Source organism: Lasioglossum baleicum, chromosome 5 (genome assembly GCF_051020765.1).
Source record: "Lasioglossum baleicum chromosome 5, iyLasBale1, whole genome shotgun sequence".
Taxonomy (NCBI): domain Eukaryota; kingdom Metazoa; phylum Arthropoda; class Insecta; order Hymenoptera; family Halictidae; genus Lasioglossum; species Lasioglossum baleicum.
Genome location: NC_134933.1, coordinates 18,669,469 through 18,692,000, shown reverse-complemented (window position 1 = coordinate 18,692,000; position 22,532 = coordinate 18,669,469). Strand labels below are relative to the sequence as shown.

General features: G+C 43.6%; 1 protein-coding gene across 3 annotated transcripts in view; it reads right to left on the bottom strand.

The window, feature by feature from the left end:
• Positions 1–4,940: 4,940 nt before the first annotated feature.
• Shal (potassium voltage-gated channel protein Shal) overlaps positions 4,941–22,532 on the bottom strand; it is a 181,468-nt gene continuing 163,876 nt past the window's right edge. For all 3 annotated transcript variants that reach the window (XM_076423706.1, XM_076423707.1, XM_076423708.1), the window contains 2 exons: positions 22,215–22,526; positions 4,941–13,699 (listed from right to left, as the gene is read on the bottom strand). In XM_076423706.1, the coding sequence (XP_076279821.1) occupies positions 22,377–22,526 (150 nt within the window). In that variant the 3' untranslated portion in view covers positions 4,941–13,699; positions 22,215–22,376. The remainder of the gene's footprint in view (positions 13,700–22,214; positions 22,527–22,532) is intronic.

Below are 22,532 nucleotides of genomic sequence, written 5' to 3'. Positions count from 1 at the left end.
GGGGTTAATAAAGGGGGGAGTAATTAACACGGACACGGTTACGGCAAACAAAATCGATCGACGCGACGTTAGGAACACGGTTTCCCTATCGATTGCGGTTCGGTCCGGATCGAGGACGGTCGTTGCCGGACCCTTAACGAGATCCCTTCATTTGCGTAATTAACTATCGACTTTCCGTCGACAATCTTGTTAACGAGAAGCCCGCCGATCGTTAATGGATTCCGACGAGTCTAGGCGGCCGTGGTACGGCACGGACAGTGAAATAATTATTCTGCTTCCGGATCGAGGCGGCGCTCGGTTGACTCTCTCGCCGTTCGTTGTCAAAAGTAACTTTGCCGACGGAAACCGATAGAAATTATGTTGGGCGTTCGCGGACCGCTTGCTTCCCGCAAAACAATTCGACCAATTCCACCACGAACGCTTCTCTCCTCGATGTTATCGATCCTCGTGCTTTGTAAAGATCGATCGAATTCTGATCAGAAGAATCGTATTTAATTAAATATATATGATCAAACTATGATCCGTTGTACTCTCAGCAGTGACCCGCCTCTTCGACATTGATCTTCCTACTTTGCACAGGTCTTGGCCTTCATTGTCCTCACTGTAAAATTTTTGTTTCGCCATTCTGGTCAAATAAGTTGATAAAAAAATTATTCGACACAGTGACCCGGATTCACAGGTTTCATCCTGGTGTGAAAGCTTTCGAAAATAGGTGGACGGAATTAGCGCCGTAAGCCGCTGATTTATGACCCGCAACCGCGACGAAAGTGTGATCATTCTGACGTTTCCGATCAGGGATAGATAGCCATCTGAAAGTTTTTTAATTCAGATCTTGACCCAGTTCTTCTCGTTTTCGGAGGTTTTGTTTTATTCGCAGAGGAAGCTTCGATTCAGATTTGTGCATCTGTGTGGAAATCTTTTTCGTTAAATCTCTCTGCTTCGTAAGAGAGATCTTTCATTCAAATTTAAACCCATTTTTGATTCTTGTCTTAATCGGCGACACTTTAATGGAATTACTTTTTTAAGGGAGGATTCCTTTTTTTGAGAAAAGTTGAACCTGATTTGATACCGATATTTTTCTTTTCTTTTTTTTATTGAATATTATAAATGTGTAGAGAGAGGTGCTGGTTGGGGCGTTCATTCTTAACCATTTGGAACCCCAAAAACCCGAACCACCTAATGGACGGAACCCTCCCCACCGGGATTCGAACACAGGAGACCTCAGATCGGTAGATCTGCATTCTAGTGCCTGTGCCACGGGGATTCAATGAGAAATGGATGAAATTTCTATGAAATTTTATAACTAAAAAACAAAACTTGTCCCATCCTTTGCGACAGTCCCTTAATATTTCACCGATATCTTTGTTTCCCTCAACTTTTTCTGCAACAACTACAAAATTTTAAATTTCCGTGTGCTTATATAACAAATCGAGAGCGCATTTTCACCTTTCTTTGCCCTTTTTTACTACCCCACGATCCGAATATCGCGGATGATAAATATTAGCCCAGGGTTCCTTATTATCGTACCAAGGATTATCGTACGCAGCCTTATTTATAATTTTCCTCCGTGGATCCACTAAGTAGATATGATGCGCTCCGATCGGCATGATCCCCAGCTTCGGCATCCACTTTTCCTCTGCTTCGGTGTGTTCCCCATAAGACGTCCTTGACCACCATTCTGAAAATAAAGCGACCTCCTGGATGCGGTAGAGGCGGCTTTTTCAAAGCCGCGTGCGGCACATCTCGTCCACGATGCAGTCGTAAATTCCGCCGGTGGAGCGACGTTTACGCTCCGGCCTGCAAACACTATGGCGTCCCATTTAAGCTTTCGAGTAGGTAACGAGCACGTCCTGTCCGTGTACGCAAACACGAATCGATTTCCCGCGTAAACGCGCGCCCATGCGACACGCACGATCCCTCGGCCTCGGATCGCAATTCCGCTAACATCAATTAATTTCACTCCAATGTATTTCCTTTCCGCTTCGGCCGAGCAGTTTCACGCTTGCCCGTTCAAGTAGTGCCATCAATCAATCCGCAAAAGTTCCATCAGCTTCGAGGTTTTCATTTCTTTCGATCTTCTGACTCGCTGCGCGACGACCATTTTCAAGATTTAATATGTTCAATTCGTGTTTGATACAATTTAATGAAATTTTCGTTTTCGGTTCGACGTTCCATTTAATTGGGTCAACTATAACCATTTTTCTTTGGTATTTTATGCTCGTTTAATTCAGGATAGTTCAATATGTGTGTGTGTGTTTTCAGTTTTTTATTCTTCCGCATCTCGTGGCTTCGCGCGACCACGATGTTCATGATTTAATACGCTTAATTCACGTTTGATACAATTTCATTTAATTTTCGTTTTCGGCTCGATATTTCTGTGGTATTTTATCCTTATTTAATTCCAAGTAGGTCAATATGTTTTCATCTTTTTCTACTTTTGAATTTGACAGCTTGTACAGCCACGATTCTTTTAGCTTCGACATGCTTTATTCATGGTCGATAGATTTTAATGAGATCTTCATTTTGAACTCACAATCAGTATTCCGTACAGTAGGGAATCCATTTTTGTCGATGTCAATGAAAGGACAAAAAATTGATCTTTCCAATTTCGTATTCTTTTGAATTTGATGTGTTTGTCCAGCCACAATTTTTTAAAATTTCTACGTGCTTAATTCATGCTTAGTAGAATTTAATATGATTCTCATTTTAAACTCGACCCTCCATTTAATGCGATATCGCAATTTCTTTGAGTGGAAGAACGGTTCTCTTGTTTACTATTTGTAGCTTCAATCGATCCAAGAAACTTCCACCATTTTTCGTTTTGCAATCTTTTGTATTTCGTGACTTTGCGCAGCTATAATTGCGATGGACCATCGCGATGGTCCGTTTACTTGTGACCCGCACATTTTCGTTGATTATAGTTCTTAATGGAAATGTTCCTGTGGTTTTTTGCATAATCTAATTATTACGGGAAGAAATTTCGATTTTTTTCTCGTATCCAGCAATCGAATCCGTAGATTTAGTATTTAGCATGATTAATGACCGAACAGATTGTTCTCTTGTCGGCCCGGAGTATATTTAGTATGATTTATTTTCCCTTGCGGGGACGGGTACTCTAATAGCCTCGCTGTGCACCTCGCCCTTTATGCGTACTGCTCTTGACACGTATACACCTGGCATATGATTCTTTCTAAATTAGATTTTCTAATAACCTTTAGCTGCACCTCGCCCTTTATGCGCACTGTTCCCGACGTGTTTACACCTTGCATGCGATTCTTCTAAATTAGATTTCCCCGCAGCCTTTAGCTGCACTTTGCACGTGCTGATCCCGACGTGTTTACAGCCTGCATATGACTCTGCTAAATTAGATGTTGTAACAGCTTCTCGCTGTGCATTGTGCTGCCACTGTTTATACGAGAAAATCTTAACACATGCTCCTCGGAATCCTCTGCGTCAGTGCTTAAAAAATTTCATTAAAATGTTAATCGAATTCTCTAATATTCTCCTTGTCGTTTCGAAATGCTCAAACTTAAAGTCACCAAGGATTTGTACAATTTTTAACTTGGTTGCTAAGTTAGTTGGTTCATTTATACAACTCCTGAGCTCTCTACATTTTTATAAGACAGTTTTATTCATTGTATAGTTTATGCAATTTTCCTCTCAGCCATTTTTCAAATATTCACTCCATCACCTCATTCGAGCAATGTTCAACTTGGCTTTAGCAGAAACAAAATGAAGTTCCTGACCTGAAATTTTTAATCTACAGTTGCAGTATACAACGAACACAAGGATACACAGACGTCCCAAGACCGGTTCCCAAAATGCAAAGTTTCCAAAGTAATTTTCTCCACCCCATTCGCACCTCTTTTCACACGTGTCGCGAAATTTCTCGACAGTGGAAGTTAGTCACTGCGAACGACCACATAAAATTGAACGTAGACATACAAGCACAAGACCAACCTGAAAAATTCTCGTCCACTACGTCGCTTCCTTGAAGAACCGACCAAAGTGCACGAAATGCAGCCCGTCGAGAGAGCGAACACTGCCCGTTGAATATCGTATAAATGGCCGGTAAAAGCGGTAAACACGATGTTAGGCTGGTTCGTGGCGCACCGATATAGAGAATAATCGATTCATACGTGCTTTACGTCCTTAAATAATTTAGAATGCGTGTCGGTGCGCGCACGGTATTACTGGGTTGTAAAGAACGTTTACACCGCGGATTTTATCAATTTATATCGGCCGCTGTAGAATATTTTACTACCCTCGATGATATTTTTCACTTGGGACTGGAAATACAAACGAAGTTTACAGTTCTGAATTGATGCTAAACCATTGAAATTAACTGCAATGTGCTGGTTCGTGAAAGTGTCGAGATTTTATTGAGATAGGACTTTCAGGGGAATTTCATATAATATGTATTCGGATTCAGATATTTATTCCGTCACTTTAAGCGATGTAAGTTTATAATTTTAATACTCCTGCGAAGTTAGAAGTGTGTATGTTGTAAAATTGTGTGAAGTTACAATTGTGTGAATTTAATAATTTTGTAACGTTTAACTTCTGTAAAGTTAAAATTGTGCAAGGTTAAAATTGTGTAAATTTAATAATTTTGTAACGTTTAGCTTCTGTAAAGTTAAAATTGTGTAATTTTAATAATTCTGTAAGGTTAAAATTGTGTAGGTTGAGAAATTGCGTGAAGCTAAATTCCTGTTAAGTTTAAAAATTGTGTGTAATTTCAATAATAGTGTACAGTTAAAATTGTGTAATTTTGATAACAATGTAATTTTAATAGCGATGTAAAGTTAAATTTTGTAATTTGAATTAAAGCTGAACGCTCACTAAAAATCTGCAGGAGTTGAGTAGTACGCGGATTACAGCTTCGGGAAACGACCGAAGCGTTGAGGGATTGGAGAATCGAAATGAAGGACGCCGCAGGCTCTCTTAAATATGAATTTTCATTTATTTTTCACTTTTGAGTAAGGCGTGGAAGCTACCGAAGACGGACAACACCTTCTGGCTAAAACGTCTTCACCCCGTTCCTAGTTACATCTATCGGGTGTACTCGTTACAACGTGCCGTTACCGCTTTCGATACACGCCATCATTATCTGTGAATCATTCTCAGAAAAATCCCCAATCCATATCTCTCTCTTTCTCTTTTTCTCAACTGTCTCTACACCTCGTTCTAACGTTTCACATTTTTTACAGGTTCGATTAAAAATATCGTTATTGCCAAAAGATCGATACACAGTGCCCGCTGGCGGTCGCATCCGCTTACAAAGATCATTCTACACAACCGGACACTATAGTCAAGGGATCCTATCGTCTCTCGAGCCTCAAGATTAATTACTGACTGGGTAATTAACCACCCCGTCGCTTCCAGATCGCAATCGCCGTCGACGTTCGTTCGAACTATCGAAGATTTCGGATCTAGAACGACCGAGATCGTGAGCTTTGACATAGTACGAGATTTATTGAAACTGTTCCGTCGATTTCGAATCGAAAAAATCGATTGTCGGATGGATCGTGAAGCGACGAGGTCCCCGTTCGCGAGTTCATTAAGAAAATATACCGAACAACGGGATTTTCGACGGCTAACGTGTCTCGTCTGGTCGCTGGCAAGATGCTACCGCGTCGCCAGCTGGTTTTCGTTCTCCGATCGACGACACGTGCTACGAGTGTACATTATATAATTGTCTAATTACGGCCCGGGACTGGGAGCCGCAAAAACTCTGTCGCGGTTCCGCCCGGAAATTCGCTCGGAAATCCGAGCTTATTTCGCAACGTTCGAGGCTGCAGCGCTGGGAAACCCGGGCTGCGAACTTTCGCCTGCGAACTTCGCTCTCTGTGAAATTTTCAGTGCTTCGTTAGGGAACGACTGACCTGTCCGTAAAGTCTCAATAGGTCGCTGCTAATTGAACTTATACTGCGAGCTGCGTCTTAGTTGCGCCACTTGACTTTTACTTTACCGAAACGTGTCGGGAAATTTCGAAAATGTTGTTCGATTTTTCTGCTGCCTCTTTAAGATAATATTTCCGAATCTTAAATTTCAGTTATTTTACTCGAAATGGTTGAGTTGTGTCACTTGACGGTTAATTGGTAGATACACGTTCTGGTAAGAACGTGTCACAGGAACTCGACTTGTCCCCAAAGAAAAATATCGAATTTTCCATTCGACGGATTCTTAATCAACTGGAAGTGCCTCGGCCAGACTTCCCCAGCGCAGCACGATCCGTTAAGGACCTCTTCGAGTCCTCGGAGGGTCTCGAGGATCTGAAATCAGCTGAAAAAGGGCAGTTTCTCTGCGAAATGTGTGCGCGAGCGACAGGATTTCGCGGTTCCCGCGCACCTGGCTGGAATCGCCGCAAATCGCGGATAACGGCGGAGCGCGTCAGGAACATTCGGCGATCCTGCTACGCTCACAGGTCCTGTGGACGGTGTCCTGGTTACAAAAGGATCGCTTTCCTTTCACGGACGCGTGCGGCAGAGTGGCGGGGCTTGCAGAGGAGCGAAGGAAATCGTTGATAATTGCGACAAACCAGAATTGGCAACGCTATTCGCGAACGATGTCGCTCGGTGATCCTGGAGCTCGGCTGTTCAGGTTTTTAAATAAACAGAAAAATTGTTAGAAATCTAGTTGATAATGTTCACTTAACAGTGACTCGTTCTTCTCCGTGATCTTCGAATCAATGAACTTTATTATCGTACAATTGATCGGAGAGAAAAATGCAGGAAACAGTATTTTCATGAAGGTGATCGATTTTTTCACAACCTTTAAACCAATGCGACTTATGAGCATCATTTATCAATAACTTACAAAACAGTATTTTCGAATTCAAGATAAGAATGTTCAACGCAAAAGGACACGCGCGAGATCTGTCAGAATCTCAAGGAAACGAAACGATTGTTGTTTTTAAAGAATTATATCCACAAAAAGTTCGTCTTCGAGTGGTGCTTTTAATTGTGATTCTAATTGAGAATTATTACTATTATTTTAAACGGTTGGTCAATTGAATAAACAACGAAAAGGGGTTCTTTTTAGAAGGTGAACAGCAGAGTTTTAGTTTCCGGGCGAGCGAGCATCGCGCCCGACACAATCCCCGAGGAAGCCGATCGGTGGAAACGCCGCTCTGTTTTTCCTTTTGTTTCGCTTTTGTGCCGTTTCTCCTCGTTTCGCCGTTGCTCTTCCTTTTTCTCCCATTCCCCCGTACCCGATCATTCTTGATCGGCGTGGACAGAGGTCTTTTGTGAAGCCCGTGTTTCCGTGCCGTCGACGCTTGTCCCGCGATAAACCGAGCACAGTTGTAATCGTTAGACCGCGATTCTTCACGCGAATTCGATTTTCGGGACTGGAGCGCTACGCAAACGAAACGCGGAGCCTGTTTTCGGATGAAATGAACGGTTCGCTGGGTTTAAAGTGCTCGTCCGGCACTCTGGGACGAGTGCTCGGACGAGGGAATTTCATTTTACGATCTTTTACTGTTCGGTTCTCTTCTGTGCGCGAGCTTTTGATACTTATTTGCGATTCTTTTCGTCGCTGATCGGTTTCAGATGTATTTACGCAAAAACGAAAACTATTGGCAATGGACCATGTGCCCGGGGAATTTCATTTTCCGAATTTTCGTGGTCGACTCATTCGGTGTGCGAGCTATTTCGTGATTCGCGATTTTTTCGTTGCTGATTGATTTCAGATGTATTTACGGGAACCGATGGCGATAGAGCGAGTGCCAGAGAATTTTATTTCGTGAATTTTTGGTGGTCGATTCGTTTAATCTGCGTGTCGTGCAACAGGCCTGTAACTTTGTATGAAAAAATTACAGAATTATGCGTCTAACATCAAATATGTTCCTCCGTTTACCATTGTGCAATGTTAGATCGTGTTTACCTGGGGAGAAGATTTTACGTGAATACGGGACAAGCGTCTGTCGCCCGAACGAATCACTCGACTGCGGATTTTGTGCGATTACAATGGACTACACTGAATTAATTACAATGAAATAAGTTCGTACGACTTGGAACATTTAAAATATTACACGATATTGAGGCCTGCCAAAAAAGTCATTCGAAAAAGAAACCAAATTTTTTCCAGCGTAAAAATCCGCAGCCCAAGAGTCGCGATTCCAGGGGAACCGGTAAAGTTCTGCTTAATTTCTGCAATTTTCGAAAGGTTCAGTTCCACTGTTCGCCCTTCTAATTCTTGGTTCGACGATCAAAAAGTCCGTTGCTGTTTCTGAAAGTGACTTAAGAGAGAAACAGCGACGGCAGACATTTTTCCGCCGTCCTCCGCCGAACTTTTCAGCGGATTTTCCATCAAGGATCCGCTCGACAGGACGAGCAACAGAAGACCGTTTCCCATCGGGCAGATAAAAAGATCGCAACCAAAGTCCTTCGACAGGACATCAAAGCGGCAAACGATACTGAGCGATCGTCCTCGTCCTCTGCCGCCCCTACTCGCTCCGCCTTGAACCCTTATTAAAGTTATTACACGTCGCTTCGGAAAAATTGGCAGTACGTTAGTGAATTGAAAGACTCGTTATCATGTTCTTTGCTTCCCTCTCGATCGCCGGAGATCGATCCTCTGAAATGGATCTGTGTTCGCGACGTGATGCAGTGTGGATGCGCTGAGAGACATTCTTTTAAATATTTACGGGAAGATGGAATTTTTATTAAGCGTTTGTAGTCAGAGCTATTTTAACTCGAACCTAGAATAATTCCATTCTATATGATTTTTGTATTTTGTCGATATTTTTGTTATTTATGTTTACCCAGGATCAGAGGGGACCCACGCAAGACTAATTTTATTAAGAGCAAAGTGAATTAGGCTATTGGTTTGCAAATTTGATGCAAAACTCGATGTATGAGAAGGGGAGACTTTAGTCTACTCTCGCTTTTTTAAATATTTTACACTTATTCCCGACATAATTCCTGACCGGGAGATGAAGAAACTCTTCCCGGAGTCTCTCGAAATTGCGATCGCATACAAACATTCTATTTATTTCGCTGAAACTCCGTTCCGGTGTTTTTGAAATTATAATCCGACAGAAATATTCGCAGCTGTTTGCAAAACAATAGATTGTAGATTCGAGAAAGTTTTCGGCCCGGTAGGAACTACGATACACAGAGACCGTGCGTTTACTTTGCGATTTAGTTGCAAAATTTGTACGTAGTTCCGCAGCCTAATTATTAGTTTGCCGTTTCAGAAGAGGGAGCCGTGCACAACTCGCCCCGAAAACCATTGGCGAGAGGCAGAATGTCTCGGGATGCTTTCCCGATACTTAACTTGGCATAGTTTGCTCGTCATCGGCACGAAATTCTGCTAATTTGACCTGTCACTGGGCCGAGATTCGAACATTCGCTCGAGACGTTTCATTTAATTGTACTTCGCAGACCGGGTTCGAAAGATTTTATTAAATACGGCTTATTATTCCCGGTATTCGATATTGTTAATATGAAAAGTTGAAATTTGTTAAGAATCGTATCTTCCACTTCGATACATTAAAAATAAATGTTCTGATATCGAATAAATGAATAAATTGGTACTGGAAGAAATCGTCAGGATTCAATTCCAACTTCCTGTTCATCGTTCCAGTGTAAAATCATCTCCACACATTTTTCCCGACATCGAAGTACATTCTCCCAGCGCAGAAGCACCGCAAGTGTCACAAGAAACTCCTTATTCTCCCCATTATCCCCAGAAAATCGTCTGCTCAGCGATCTCCTGCAACCGCCCACGTTCTCTGAATTTCCGGAACGTTCCAGAGAAGAAAACTGCTCGGAAAAATCGAATCAAGATCACCGAGATCCAGCGAAAATCAATGTACCGAAGTTCAGCGATCGAGATGGCCACGCACACCGACGAATTTAACAAATGGCGGATCCGAATCGGATTCGACCTCGGACCGGAAGCAAAGTCGCGACTACTCGCCAAGAACCAGAGACTAATTAGTTTCGGTAACTAGACTTGAAGTTACTCACGCACGCTGCTCCTCTATCCGTTTCCTTTCAGGTTTTGCTCCTGGCATAATTCGCGGCGGCAAGATGGTGGCCCGGAGCTTATCCGGTCGGCCATTTTTCTTCGATAACGGCCGCGGAACAGCTCGTTTCGCTCGGCGTTCTTTCGGTGGAAAAAACAGGGGTAGAAACAAGAAATGGAAATTGATGGCCGATCGATTCCACTTAAAACCGAGATTTCGCGAAAACGCGATCCTCCGCGGTTGCGAATCTCCGGCCACCAGTTTGCCGCTGCTCTCTACCCTTTCTCTGCTTTCTCTTGTTCGAACACCACTCCCCCACCACCCAGTCGGGAAACTTTCGTCCGGATTTTTCCGTCTTTCTATTTTTCTTTTCTCGCCATTTTGAACGCGCCGTTGCGAACTGCAGCAGCTCGTCGGACGACAAAGCACCCGACACATTACTCTCGATTATCTCTACGATCATATAATATAATAATCTTCTTTGCTCTTTTATTTATTTAATATTCGCGGTTACGTCTTTTTTCTCCACGTCGCCCAAGAGCCACCGAGCACCGTCTACCTCGAGCTGCAGTTTTCCTTCTTTCTCTGTCTCTTTCGTGCAAGCTTTTTCCAGCGCGATAACACTCTGTCGATTTTCTACCTCGACGCTCCTTCGAACGCCATTTTTCTTTGACTCGCGCCCCGCAGGACTACCTCTTATTTTTATTTAATAAAGCCTCGCGATCTCAATATGTACGCGAGTCCGCTTGAAAGATTTGCGAGATTGCCAGATTGTTCGCCGGAGAGTTCAATCTTGCCGGAGATTAAACTTTGATCGCTCTGCCGATCATTTTGTAATCGATCATGTCGGTTGAAGAGGAGAAGCTGTTGTTGGACCGCGAATATTTATGCAAACAGATATTTGGCACCGCTGTACAACTAGCTTTTAATTATTACAGTTGTCGACAAATGTAAGGGATAAATTGATCGTTGACCTCTTTAGAAATTAGTTTCTAGTATGAATTAATTACTTTAATAGTATTTTGCCTTGCGCTTAGGAAGAATCCTATAATCGATGAAGGAAATGTTTCCCTTGTTCAGACATCCGTGAAATTATTTTTTAAAAATTGTCATTTCCATAAAAATCCACAGTCCACTGTCTGACAACGTTCTCTAACAAAATGTGTCACTAATCCTTTCAACCCCTAGGGAAATTTATTTTATTCAATCCTTCAGCATGGAGATTAATTTCTCCGGGCAACGCGGATGTCAGTTTCTTATAAAGCCCTCGAAAAAGGCTCATTTAAAGGAACCAATTAATCGTTCTCCCAGACTTTGGAAATTTTCAGCTTCCTACTAGCGTGCTATTCATTTTCAGAGAGGATCGAGTAAAAATCGAGAGGAAATTATGTATTTACACAGATGTACGATAAGAAGATTATTTTTCCAGATGGCGAATCACACCTGGAGATCGTAACGAAAGCTCGAGAAGACAAAAGCTCGGTGTCTCGAAGGGATTTTCGTCTCCCACGCACTCAGGCACGCATTCTAGTTTGAAAGTTGATTTAGAATTTTATTTTATTGCGCGACGCGAGGGTGCTGCAAGTATTCGTGTGTGTTTATGTGTGTGTAATGTGTTACTGTGGGTGTGTGTGTGTTTTTTTTTCGGTGAACTTGCACGCGTGGAATTCTCTCTTATTCGCTCGTCCACACGTTCGATCGCGTACTTGTCCGTGTGTACATGTACGTTCTTTTACCTGTATAGTATATCTGTATCTTTATGTATATATTTATATATAATATATTCCTTCTTCTCTCTTTTTTTTTATTTGCAATTATAATATAATATATATATTTCCTCTCTCTTTATCATCTTTGTTCGTCCTCGCACGTTAGATCGTTTACAATTAATTACAAAGTTAATTACAGATAACACGAGACTCCCCAATGCTCCACGATTATTTACAGCGAATCAACGAACGGCGAAAATTAAAAGCGCCGATCCTTTCGCGAAATTCTGGGACATCGATCCTCGATCCATCGATCCTCTGAACGCTCCTCCAATTGAAACAACTTGTTCATCTGCTCGAATTAACTGATTATTTAAATTGTTCGTTCTTTTACTCGTCGGCAACATTTTCTGATCGACCAATAATCTAGTTATGCTTCGGTATATTTATTCATCCATCTATAATAAATCACGCGAACCTAAAAACAAAAGCGAGAAGACCATTTTTCACGTTCCCAATATATCAATCCTCTTCGCCGACGCAACGGTCGCAGCAGCTTCAACGTATTCATTTATTTGTCTACAATCCTTTATTCTCGTAATCCACTTGGATCGAAACAACGTGAAAGGATCGAGGATCCAGGGTCGATCCAACTGGCGAATCGGCGCCATCGACGACTTATCGGCTAGGGAAACGAAAGTGAAAGAAATAAACCATTACTCGTCGAGGGAGTTTTGTTGAAAGAACGAGGGCATTGTCTTATGACTATTTAGAGTACCAAGGTACGTGGGTCCCTATAGGACGCGTTCTCCTCTCGCTGGAATCGACGGAACGTCCCCTATCGATTTCTCGCGAGCTCTCTCGCGCCCCTCTCTCTGGCCACCCCTCCCCCCAAACCCACCGACCCGAACGAGGGACCCCGAGGAAAATCGATTATACGTGGACACACGAGTCGAAACCGTGGCTCGGGTCTCGTCGGCGTTTCGTTTTTCCAGCTCCGATCGTAAAGCATCCCGCCAATTTTCTACACCCCCATCCCAACCCCACAACCCTTAAGTTATGTTTTCCTCACCACCCGCCCTCGGTCCTCCTTAAAGATTATCGGTTGCTTAGTTAAACCTAGCGAGTTAAGAGACTCCATAGAAACGGCGCCGATCGATCTAAGTGGCGTTGCTGGCTCTGGGGAGCACTGAGAAGCTCCGAAGTGTCCTGAGAAGCTCTGAGGAGCGCTGAGCAGATCGAATCGGCGCCGAAGGGATGGGACCGAGTCCGATATGCGTTCGCGAACCCAGGACGATCACTATAGACCCCGTTTCACGGGGTTCGAATGTCGAGAATACTGATCTAACAATAAGACAGTTAACGCGTTAAAGTTGAAAGTTTCATTCATTTTTATTAAATTTAACTGCCCCGTTCATTTTTCTTTTCAACACCGTTGCTCAGACTTTTAAATCGGCGAAATGCTAAAATCAAAGAATTCTCCTTATTTTGAATCGTTTACGAAGTTTCGAACGCTAATCGACCCACGCTAAAAATATCTCAGTACTCGATCAGCACTCCGATAAAATGTTCTGACCAGTTTCCATTTCGAATGGACTTAACCGAGCTCCGCGGAAGAAAAGCTTCTTTTCTTAATCGTCCTATCGCCTCTGACGAAGAGGCTGGATCATTTTCTACGGTTTAAAAATCGCCTGGATCCCCGGGTTCGCGAGCGGAACAGGTGGAACAAGGTGTGCAGGCTTGTGTGCGTGCATTAACGAATCATCGTCCTCGAAAACGCGTCGAGCTCCGGCTCCAGGATCATCCAGAACGCTCCTCTTCGTCTAGATCCTGCCGGAATCCATGCCCTTCGAGGACGAGCGGCTCCCGTCCTCCTCGAGGACGTCTTGGATCGTCGATCCATGGACTTCCGGATCCACGAACGTCCTTCGAACCTCTTCAGGATCATCTGCTACGGTGATCGCCCTCCAAACGCTGATTCAAAGCGGCCGTCTCTCTTTCTCTCTTTTCGTTACTGAAATTATAAATCGCCATCCGTTTGCTGTAGATCTGTAGTTCTAACCTGTCATCTTTGATCGAGATCGGGAGCTTGAACGACCATCTTTCGCGATTTAGTCGTGTCTCGTTTTCTCTTCGTTCTTTTTCGAGGGAATATGGTAGCTGAGATTGTGGCTGGAATTCCGAGTTATGAATTCCACGACTCCCCTTCGCTGTTGACTTTCAATCTCCTGCGCCGCGAGCTTCCATCAATTTGCAAGTGTTTTCCTAAGGAAAGCTGTCGATATTCCTTCTGGATTCACGAGGATTCAACCGATCCACCAGGACTTGATTTATTCCGTGAATCCGATCTAGCTGCGACGATAAATCACCACGCTAAAAGCAGTTTTTGCGATTCTTTCTCTCGTTCTCGATTTCTGCGATTACGCTCCTCCGGAGCGTTTGATCGTCGGTGTTTTATTGTCCGAGCATTTTTCTGATTACCATCAATGCTCGGTCGATGGCAATCGCTTAATGCTTTCTCCGTGTGAATCGTACAGCAATTCTTTAATGAATCGTTCGATACGATCTAGCCCTGGTAATAAATTATCATCTCGAAAACAGTTTTCGCTCTTTCTTGTTTCTCGATTTTTACTGCTACAATTCTATCGAGCATTTGGTTACAGGTATTCCATTGTTCGATACTTTCTTTTTTTATTAACATTAATGTTTAGCTACTGGTCATTACGTAATAGTTCTTTGTAAATCGAAGACGGTTTTATTCGGGAGCCTTCACCTTAACGGATTGCTCAAGATATGTATTGACTGCAATTTAATTTGTTACTTTAATTTGTTCGCCAGTTTTCCCTGTCTTACTCTTTCTAACTTTCAGCTGTACAATCATTCGATTTCTTACAGCGAAACAGAGACAAAAGTTGTTGGAAAATTCACAAGGCTTACAAATTGTTCTCTGAAGTGTCTAAATGAATGTTTAAATATATCCGACAGATGAATGAATTAGAAGAGCCGTTACTTTTCACCGTTCCGAGGAATTTGAGACAGAATTTATTCAGGAGCATCACAGAAATCCGAGAAACGAGAATGGCCGAAATTTCTAGGAACAGCGAGTGCTTCGGTTGGCTTATCCAGCAGATTCCTACAAAACAGTTTGCCGTTCTACAAGATGCGCTGGATGTGATCCGTCCGGGATAATCCCGTGGAAAGAGCTCGAGAAGAGTGCCATTTTCACGGAGATTGCCGAACGTTTTCAGTCCACGGCCAGATCATTCCCACTTAAACACTTTCCAGCGGATAGCGGGGCCAGGAGGATAACGAACGGAGGAAATCCTTTCTCAAAGGCCAGCGCCTGCCGAGGAACGAGGGCGGAAAAAAGCCCTCGTTGCTAAACTGCGAGGACGTTAAAGCTCGCAAAAATCGCTTCGAAAAGTTGTGGCACGTGAAATGGCCTCTTTAAAACGTGGCGGGACATCGAGTAAACCTGATTCTTTAAGGGCTCTCATAGGCCTTTGGGCATCTCGAGATACGAGTACATTTCAAAGAAAAAGGAGTCTTGTGTGGCAGGAAAATTTGTGACAGATTAGAGGATTGATCTTAACGAAATTTTGAAGTGATTGGCTCTATATCGATTACATAAAAAATCGAGTTGCAATGAATTTCAAAAAACCAGGAAGATCAAATTTAAAGAACACGCGGATTAATCCTGATCAATGATTCAGGTAATCGTCGTTGTAAATGGTTGCATAAATCGTGCCCAGATTCAGCAACCGGAAATAACAGAATGCCACGTGTCTCTGGCCGAATTCCGAGTGTTCGCGGCTTATCACGACGTTCCACGAAGCCAGACAAGTGACCACAGGTGAAACTAGGCCTCTCTGGAACTCGGTCACGGGTCAGAAGAAAGAAGACACTCTCGATTGTTAGCCGGAGAGCAGCCACCTAGCCCGGATGAAGAGGAGAAGTAATTTCGAGAGGCTGCCAGAAACGGAAAAAGTGAAACGCACACGATCTACTGGCAATAAGTAGAACCACCAGCGTTTCTGTATTATCGGGGCGAGTTCGTTGGTCGTTGAATATATCCATACCGAGTCAGGAAGGTGCTTTCTCAATCGAACTCGAAAGCCTTGTAAGTTTTAAGGCTTCGCGGCACGTGTGCGCGCGGTCGAAGCGGGTTTTTGCGATGGGAATGTGCTTCGGGCGAGGTGGGAGGATATCGGTGGTTCGTTGGGAAAGTTAGTATTGCAGTCTAAAGTCGAAAGTTTTCCGAGATAGTTTGTGTTTGGTCGGTGGATCTGTAGTTCCCAGCGAAAGCGTGTTTCTGCTATACTTCAATATTGTATTCAAGAATTTTCTATTTTAATCTTTAATCTTTTATCTTTAATAATCCTACTATATATATAGATCTTCTAAATATAGCAAATTTATTTTAAAAAATGATGAAAATCCTGATCTTTAGGATATGATACAATAGTGTTTGATATCATATTTTTGAAAACTGTATTCAAGAATTTTTCGTGTAGGCAATAAATTATAAAGTGTCCCCGTGTTTCCCGTTGAATATTCCATGTCTCGATATTGTGTTGAATCATTTTTTCGTGGGTAAAAATGAATGTAGCAAACGGAATTTTGTTGGTTTCAAAAGGGAGATTTGTGTGAGACCTCTGTCGGGGATGAATTGAGAGTTCGATCTCGGTAGCATGGTCGCGCAAGTATTGGGACACCTGCTGTCTACGAATGACGTTCAAGACTTTATAAGAGGGCACGCGATAAGGCACCATCTGTTGCCTCATGTTAGTATACATATGGTCTAGTCGGCCTCTCGATAGCCCTTGGATAATATTTATTCAAGACCTTCGGCGATGTTGAAACTACTTTTCGCACTGCTTCGCGATCGACAGGTGTTCCAAAGCTATGAATGTAAAGACATAGTCTATTTTCCTGGTGTTTAATCTTTTCAGTGAAATCATTGTAATAATGAAATACCAAAATCCTGTCAGTCTGGAATTCGAATCTTTTCGGCGGTAATGTTTACTTCGACCAGCTTTTACAGAAACGACGAGTCACCATTCTTGCCTATGAAGCTCCCGTATCATCGGGATCGAAACTTTTCAGCCCCCATCAGCACTACTAAATTATCACCGCTCGAAACTTCCCAGGTCGATAGAGGTTCCGAGTCGTTCCAAGTTGCTGAACTGGCTCCATCAACCATGACGGAAAGTGTTCAATCAAAGTGTAATAGTCAACGCGACCACTAATCGAGTTATTCGCGCATAGATAAGACTTTGCAATTTCTCTACTATCCCCTTACACGGTTATAAACCGTTTCCAAGCTCTATCTGAACTGTGCTACTTTGAGAACCATTTTTAATAGCAAATTTCCTGATACGACCACAAAGTGCAATTAACCTTGAAAATCCAACTTTCAATCGTACCATGAAGGACACTCTAGAGGACTCTACCAAGTGATCCGCCAGAGGGCTTTGTAGAGACAAAGATCATTGCATCCTCTAAAAAGTCGGACATAAGGTACGATTAACCTTGAATCCAAATATTCAAAAGGGGCAACTTAAAATGCCTACATCCTGACGATCCCACTGAACTAGGGTAAACTGTACTATTGCTGGCACTGCACTAGTTATTGGCACTGCACAACCATTTTATATTGCTTCTTACTCATATTTCAAAGCAACGTTGTAAGTTCTCATAACAGAGTTCCACATATGACTGTTAGCAACGCTGGAGGACAATCAGTAAGTATGGATTTATAGTGGAGCAGCGAGGTGAGCTGTGCAGTGAAAAAAAAAGAAAAACAAAGAAAATACATATGTACTTTTTCTTTAGTATCTGTCGAAATGTTGTCACGAATGTTGTCACTATAAATCTACCCTAAGACCGACGGATGATCACTGTATAACTTTTTATCGCTGTATTTATCGCTGTATAACTTAATTTCGGACTGTACTACAGATGTAATAAGTGGGTATATTAATTATAAATTTTAAAGATTAATTATAAATCAAATAACCTATTTAACGTTTACTTCTGACTGTTTATCAGACGTAACCTCAAATTTTCAGGTGCCAACGAATGGTTCATTTATTTGTATGGAAGTTTAATTAATTGCCACCTATGCCAATTACTAGATATACAGTTTTGGATTTTCTTTAATACTCGAAAGATTAATGCTTTGAATAATTAAAACAAATTAGAAATATGACTTCAATTCGTTGAAAGAAGTCTTATTATCAATTCTTGGCACTGCCAATCATTGTACAGTTTACCGTAAATCGTTCGAAGTACAATTGTGACACAGCTCACGAAGAATAGAGCGATGTCAGGTGACCCTGCCAGATGGTCCACTAGCTGTAAAGACCCCGAAATCACGCACTGGCACTCGAGCAAGATCCCATAAGTCGAGCCACAATCCAAACGCATCGCGATTTGCACATGGATCAGGAAGCCGCAACTCTGCTAAGCGATTGAAGAAGAGGGCAAAAAGGGAGAGGGGGGCTTGAAGAAGGAGGCACAGGGGGCGGCGTTTCACCTGTGCAAATTTGCCTCTCCGACCCGGTTTCCGGGGATCAACTCCTTTCTCCGGCCGGCACTTCATCCCCGGCTCTCCGGTACTGCGATGCTCTCAGCAAAACGGGGCTCTCTCTGAGGCGATCGATGATTGGCCGATTCCGTCCACTCGGTAACCGGCTCGCAGCCGAAACGGGGTCGAATCACAGTTCGGCTAAGCTTATCGGCCGGTCGAATTGCGCTGTAAACGCGATTAAATGAAAAGTCAAGCACGGCCGTGGCTGCACGATACATATCCCGAACCGAGATAGACTCGAGAGAGAGAGAGATCTCTCATCTCTCTCTCTCTCTCGCTCTCTCGATCCACCACCGTGGAAACCGCCTCGTGAATTTCGAGAGCACGCCGGGAATTCCGGTGACCGGACCCAAACCAGAGGTCGACGGGATCAGACCGAGAATCTGGATGTCGGAAATGACCTTGTTAGTTCGGGACAATGACGCTTATACCCTCGCATGATTCAATGATTTCTGTACGGGGACCGAGAGCGACACTGATCCCAAAAATATTTAGCAACGAGATGAATCTTGTTATTTATGTTCAAGGATGCTAACACTCTTTTAGCGAGAATTTTTCTTACGAATTTAATCCCGGACTATGAGAACGAACGTAATACACGATCTGTCCGAAAAGTAATGCGACCACATTTAAAAAAAAAAATCTATTAAACATATGGGTACGAACCTTTAAATTTCTTCAAAGTAGGATCCTTGGGCGTCGACACATTTGTTCCAGCGCGATTTCCATGCTTCGTATGCTCCCTGAAAGGCGTTTTTTGGAACCTCTCGTAATACCCTCGTCACAGCCTCTTTGACGCGTTCCACGCTTTCGAAATGGCATCCTTTTAGCACATTTTTAATTTTTGGAAACAAGAAAAAGTCGGCGGGAGACAAGTCAGGACTGTACGGGGGTTGAGGAAGTGTTGTGATCCAACTAAGAAGTATCGTTTACTGTTTTCCCCGTAATCTACGGAAAAGTTTTGGTTGGAAGTGCTCGACGAGGCTGCGACGAGGGTACTACGAGAGGCTCCAGATAACGCCTTCTAGGGAGCATACGAAGCATGGAAATCGCGCTGGAAAAAATGTGTCGACGCCCAAGGATCCCACTTTGAAGAATTTTAAAGGTTTGTACTCATATGTTCAATAGATTTAAAAAGAAATGTGGTCGCATTACTTCTCGGACAGACCCTGTAGGCGGCCTGAAAATAATTTATAAATTTTCTCGAACAATGTTCCGCAAGAATTTAGAAACAATGTAAGACCTATGTAACGTAAGCCACATATTGTACTTGCTAAATAAACCACTCGGTTTAAAGGAATAATAAATCAAAAAAGAAATATATGTGGAATAAGTGATGAAACTGTCATCACTGAATACAAATTAGCAAAGTTAATCATGAGGCAATCATTAGGCCACGAGGGATTAAAGCGACAAATCAGTTGTCTCTGAGGATGTAGAATCTCTGAGCCGCAACCTGTGGCGATTGGTTTCAAAAGGCACAGTTGGAATCCCCTGTAACGAATGATTGTTGATTGATATCGTACGCTGGCAAAGCCAAGGTGTACAGAGGCTGCGGGAACGCGTCGTCTTCGCCGTTCCATTACCTAACAAGCCATTTAATCGATCGGAAGGATCAAAGCAAACGCATTCCTGAACGAAGCAGGTGCGAACGTTTAATTTGCACCCGCACAGAGGATAGAACCGCGGATTGCAGAGTCGATATGTTAGGTTCGAGTCAATCTTCGACTCGCTATTTTGATCCCTGAATAAACGCGGTCGGGGGTTTCATCTTCGAAATGGACGCCGGAGCCAACGGCCAGCGGCCGCTCTCAAAGCAGCTTTGCGACCTGTTGGAACGTAAGCTTTTCACGCTCTGCGCCACGATAATGGCTAATGAGGAGGCGCCCACTCTTCTCTGCAGTTCTTTGTTTTGCGATGCAATTAGTAGTTAGTTTGAGCTCTGACCAGGCAACCGACGTGACGTGTTCGTTTTGCGGAATTCTGAAGTGGAAAATAAACTATATCTTGTATTATTAAAGTTATTTTCAATACGACCTTCCCTGGAACACCCTGACGAAACGCTAATGTTGACCGCGTCGGTCGCGTATAAAACCAACGAGGACCGCAATGTGTTCCTCCATCAGGCCGCGATGCGGCTGCCCCGAAACTCTTCCTCTGTCATAACATTGTCCGATCCCTTTCGACAACATCGGATCGATTCACTCCGACAGTGTTCCAGTTGGAATTCTACACCCTTTCGACGGAATGCCTGGATTTTCGTGCCACGAATCAGTTGTTCCGAGGATCGTGTACTTGCGGAGAAGTAGTGTTGCGCGAAGAGCCGAGGTAATTTGTGGGAGGAGTCACAGGAAATTGTGGGACGGGCTAAGGAAGTGGGTGGGATGGGCCGAGGAAATTGGAAGGCTTTCGTCATCGTTTGATCGATTGGATTCGGTGATGTTTCATTGGATTTCTTGGGAGCTTTCTCTTTCTCCGACTTGCATCGGTGTGTTGACCCTAATAGTTTGACCAAAGGTATCTTTATTTCTTCAGCTGATGAGTGTTTTCTTCGGATTCAAAGTCCCTTCGTTTTCTTCTTCGTATCGAACCAAATGCTCGAAAAATCGACAGCTGTTGACTGGTCAACCACAATCTCAACCACCACGTTCCCCCGGGTATCCGAGCACAAAGTAACTCATAAACGGGTTCTTAAATTGTCTTAATCGCTTTTAGAGCCTCGGCCGGACCGTTTCGGCCGCTCTAAGTGTCCTCGACGGGAGGAACGATCGTTCAAGCGGCCCGATTCTCCGTTGTCGCGTTAAAAGCAAAGCCCGATGCGTCTTCTCGGACGAACGGTAAGCCCTTTCGGGCCGTGGCGAGACCGTAGCTCTTTGGCCGGAGCGATAAAACTTGATCAACGTCAACGACGAAGGACTTTCGCGTGGATTTAGGGGGGAGGGGGCGACGCGCCTCGGCGAAACCAGGGTAGCCAAGCTCGCCACCCCCCGCGGCCAGATCTCCACGGCGTCGAATCGAACGGAAAATCGATCCCCGAGGGCTGACCGTGGTCGATTCTTGCTGTAGCCATGCAAACAAGGATGGGGGGATAGAGCGTTGCGTCTAAAAACGTGCTCCGAACGCTACGGCATATGCTAGCTCCTCTTTCTCCCTCCTTCCTCGTCCTCGAATGGACGAGCAATCGCTGAAGAGGACCTGAAGAGGTCCGTGAATCACCGGAAATAGCTCCTCGCCTTTCCACTGCCTGTACATTTCCCTTTGTTATTTAAATATATTGGCTTGGCCGCAAAGTCCTGTCGTTTTTCTCTCCGGTACAACCGTGACGTGCAAAAATAAATGTCGCGGTTTTATGAAATAGAATTTATTATTCTAGGTGAAATACAGGCTCTCTCCCTTTTTTTCGTTGCATAGTTTTCGTATTTTCGAAAACATGATCTAGTGTAATTTGTATTGAAGCTCGACAGATACCATGATATTTTTCGGCCAACCTAATATCATAAAATATTGGGAAACGACCGAGTTATTATTTAATTCTTGGTCAAACGAAGGGAGCTATGTCCGGCGATCAAAGCTGGAAAGAATGCAAATTTAATAAAAATCGGATGCGTGGGCCGAGGGAAGTAGCAGTGGCCCGAGAGTCAAAGATTGAGCTTGAAAAACCTTCAAACAAAATTGCGTGCAGAAGATCGAATAACAGCGGCAAGACAAAAAAGAAGACGGGATAAATCAAGAAGACATGGAAAAAATGAAAAAAAAGAAAAGTAGAATTTGGAAAGAAGTCAATTCTGTTTCGGAGAAACCCATTGATCCTCCGGGATGTTTTTGCCACTTCCGGGCTCGGCCGATGCACCTCGTGGACAAACACACACACAGACACACACAGACAAAGGCACACACAGAATCGACGAATAATTAGATCGTGAAAATGCAGGCTCACCGTTCTTCCGGCCGGTCGGCCATTGTTCACTTTTCGTCTTTTCGCATCGGGTAGAAGAGGAGGACGGTGGTTGGTAATTTGTCGGAGGTGATATAATTGTTTACAATTTGTTTATTCTCGTAATAGCGGATATGGTGTTCGTGATTGGTCTCGGCGATCGACTCAAGCGGTCTCCGATACCGGAAGCGGTGGCTGTCCACCGGAAGTAGTCATGGCAGGCGTGGTGTTGGTGGTGGTGGTGGTGGTAGTTGGGACCGGAAGTGGCTGTAGGGCCTGCATGTCGCAGGTGTGGGAACCGCGCTTCTTTAGGTCCTGGAA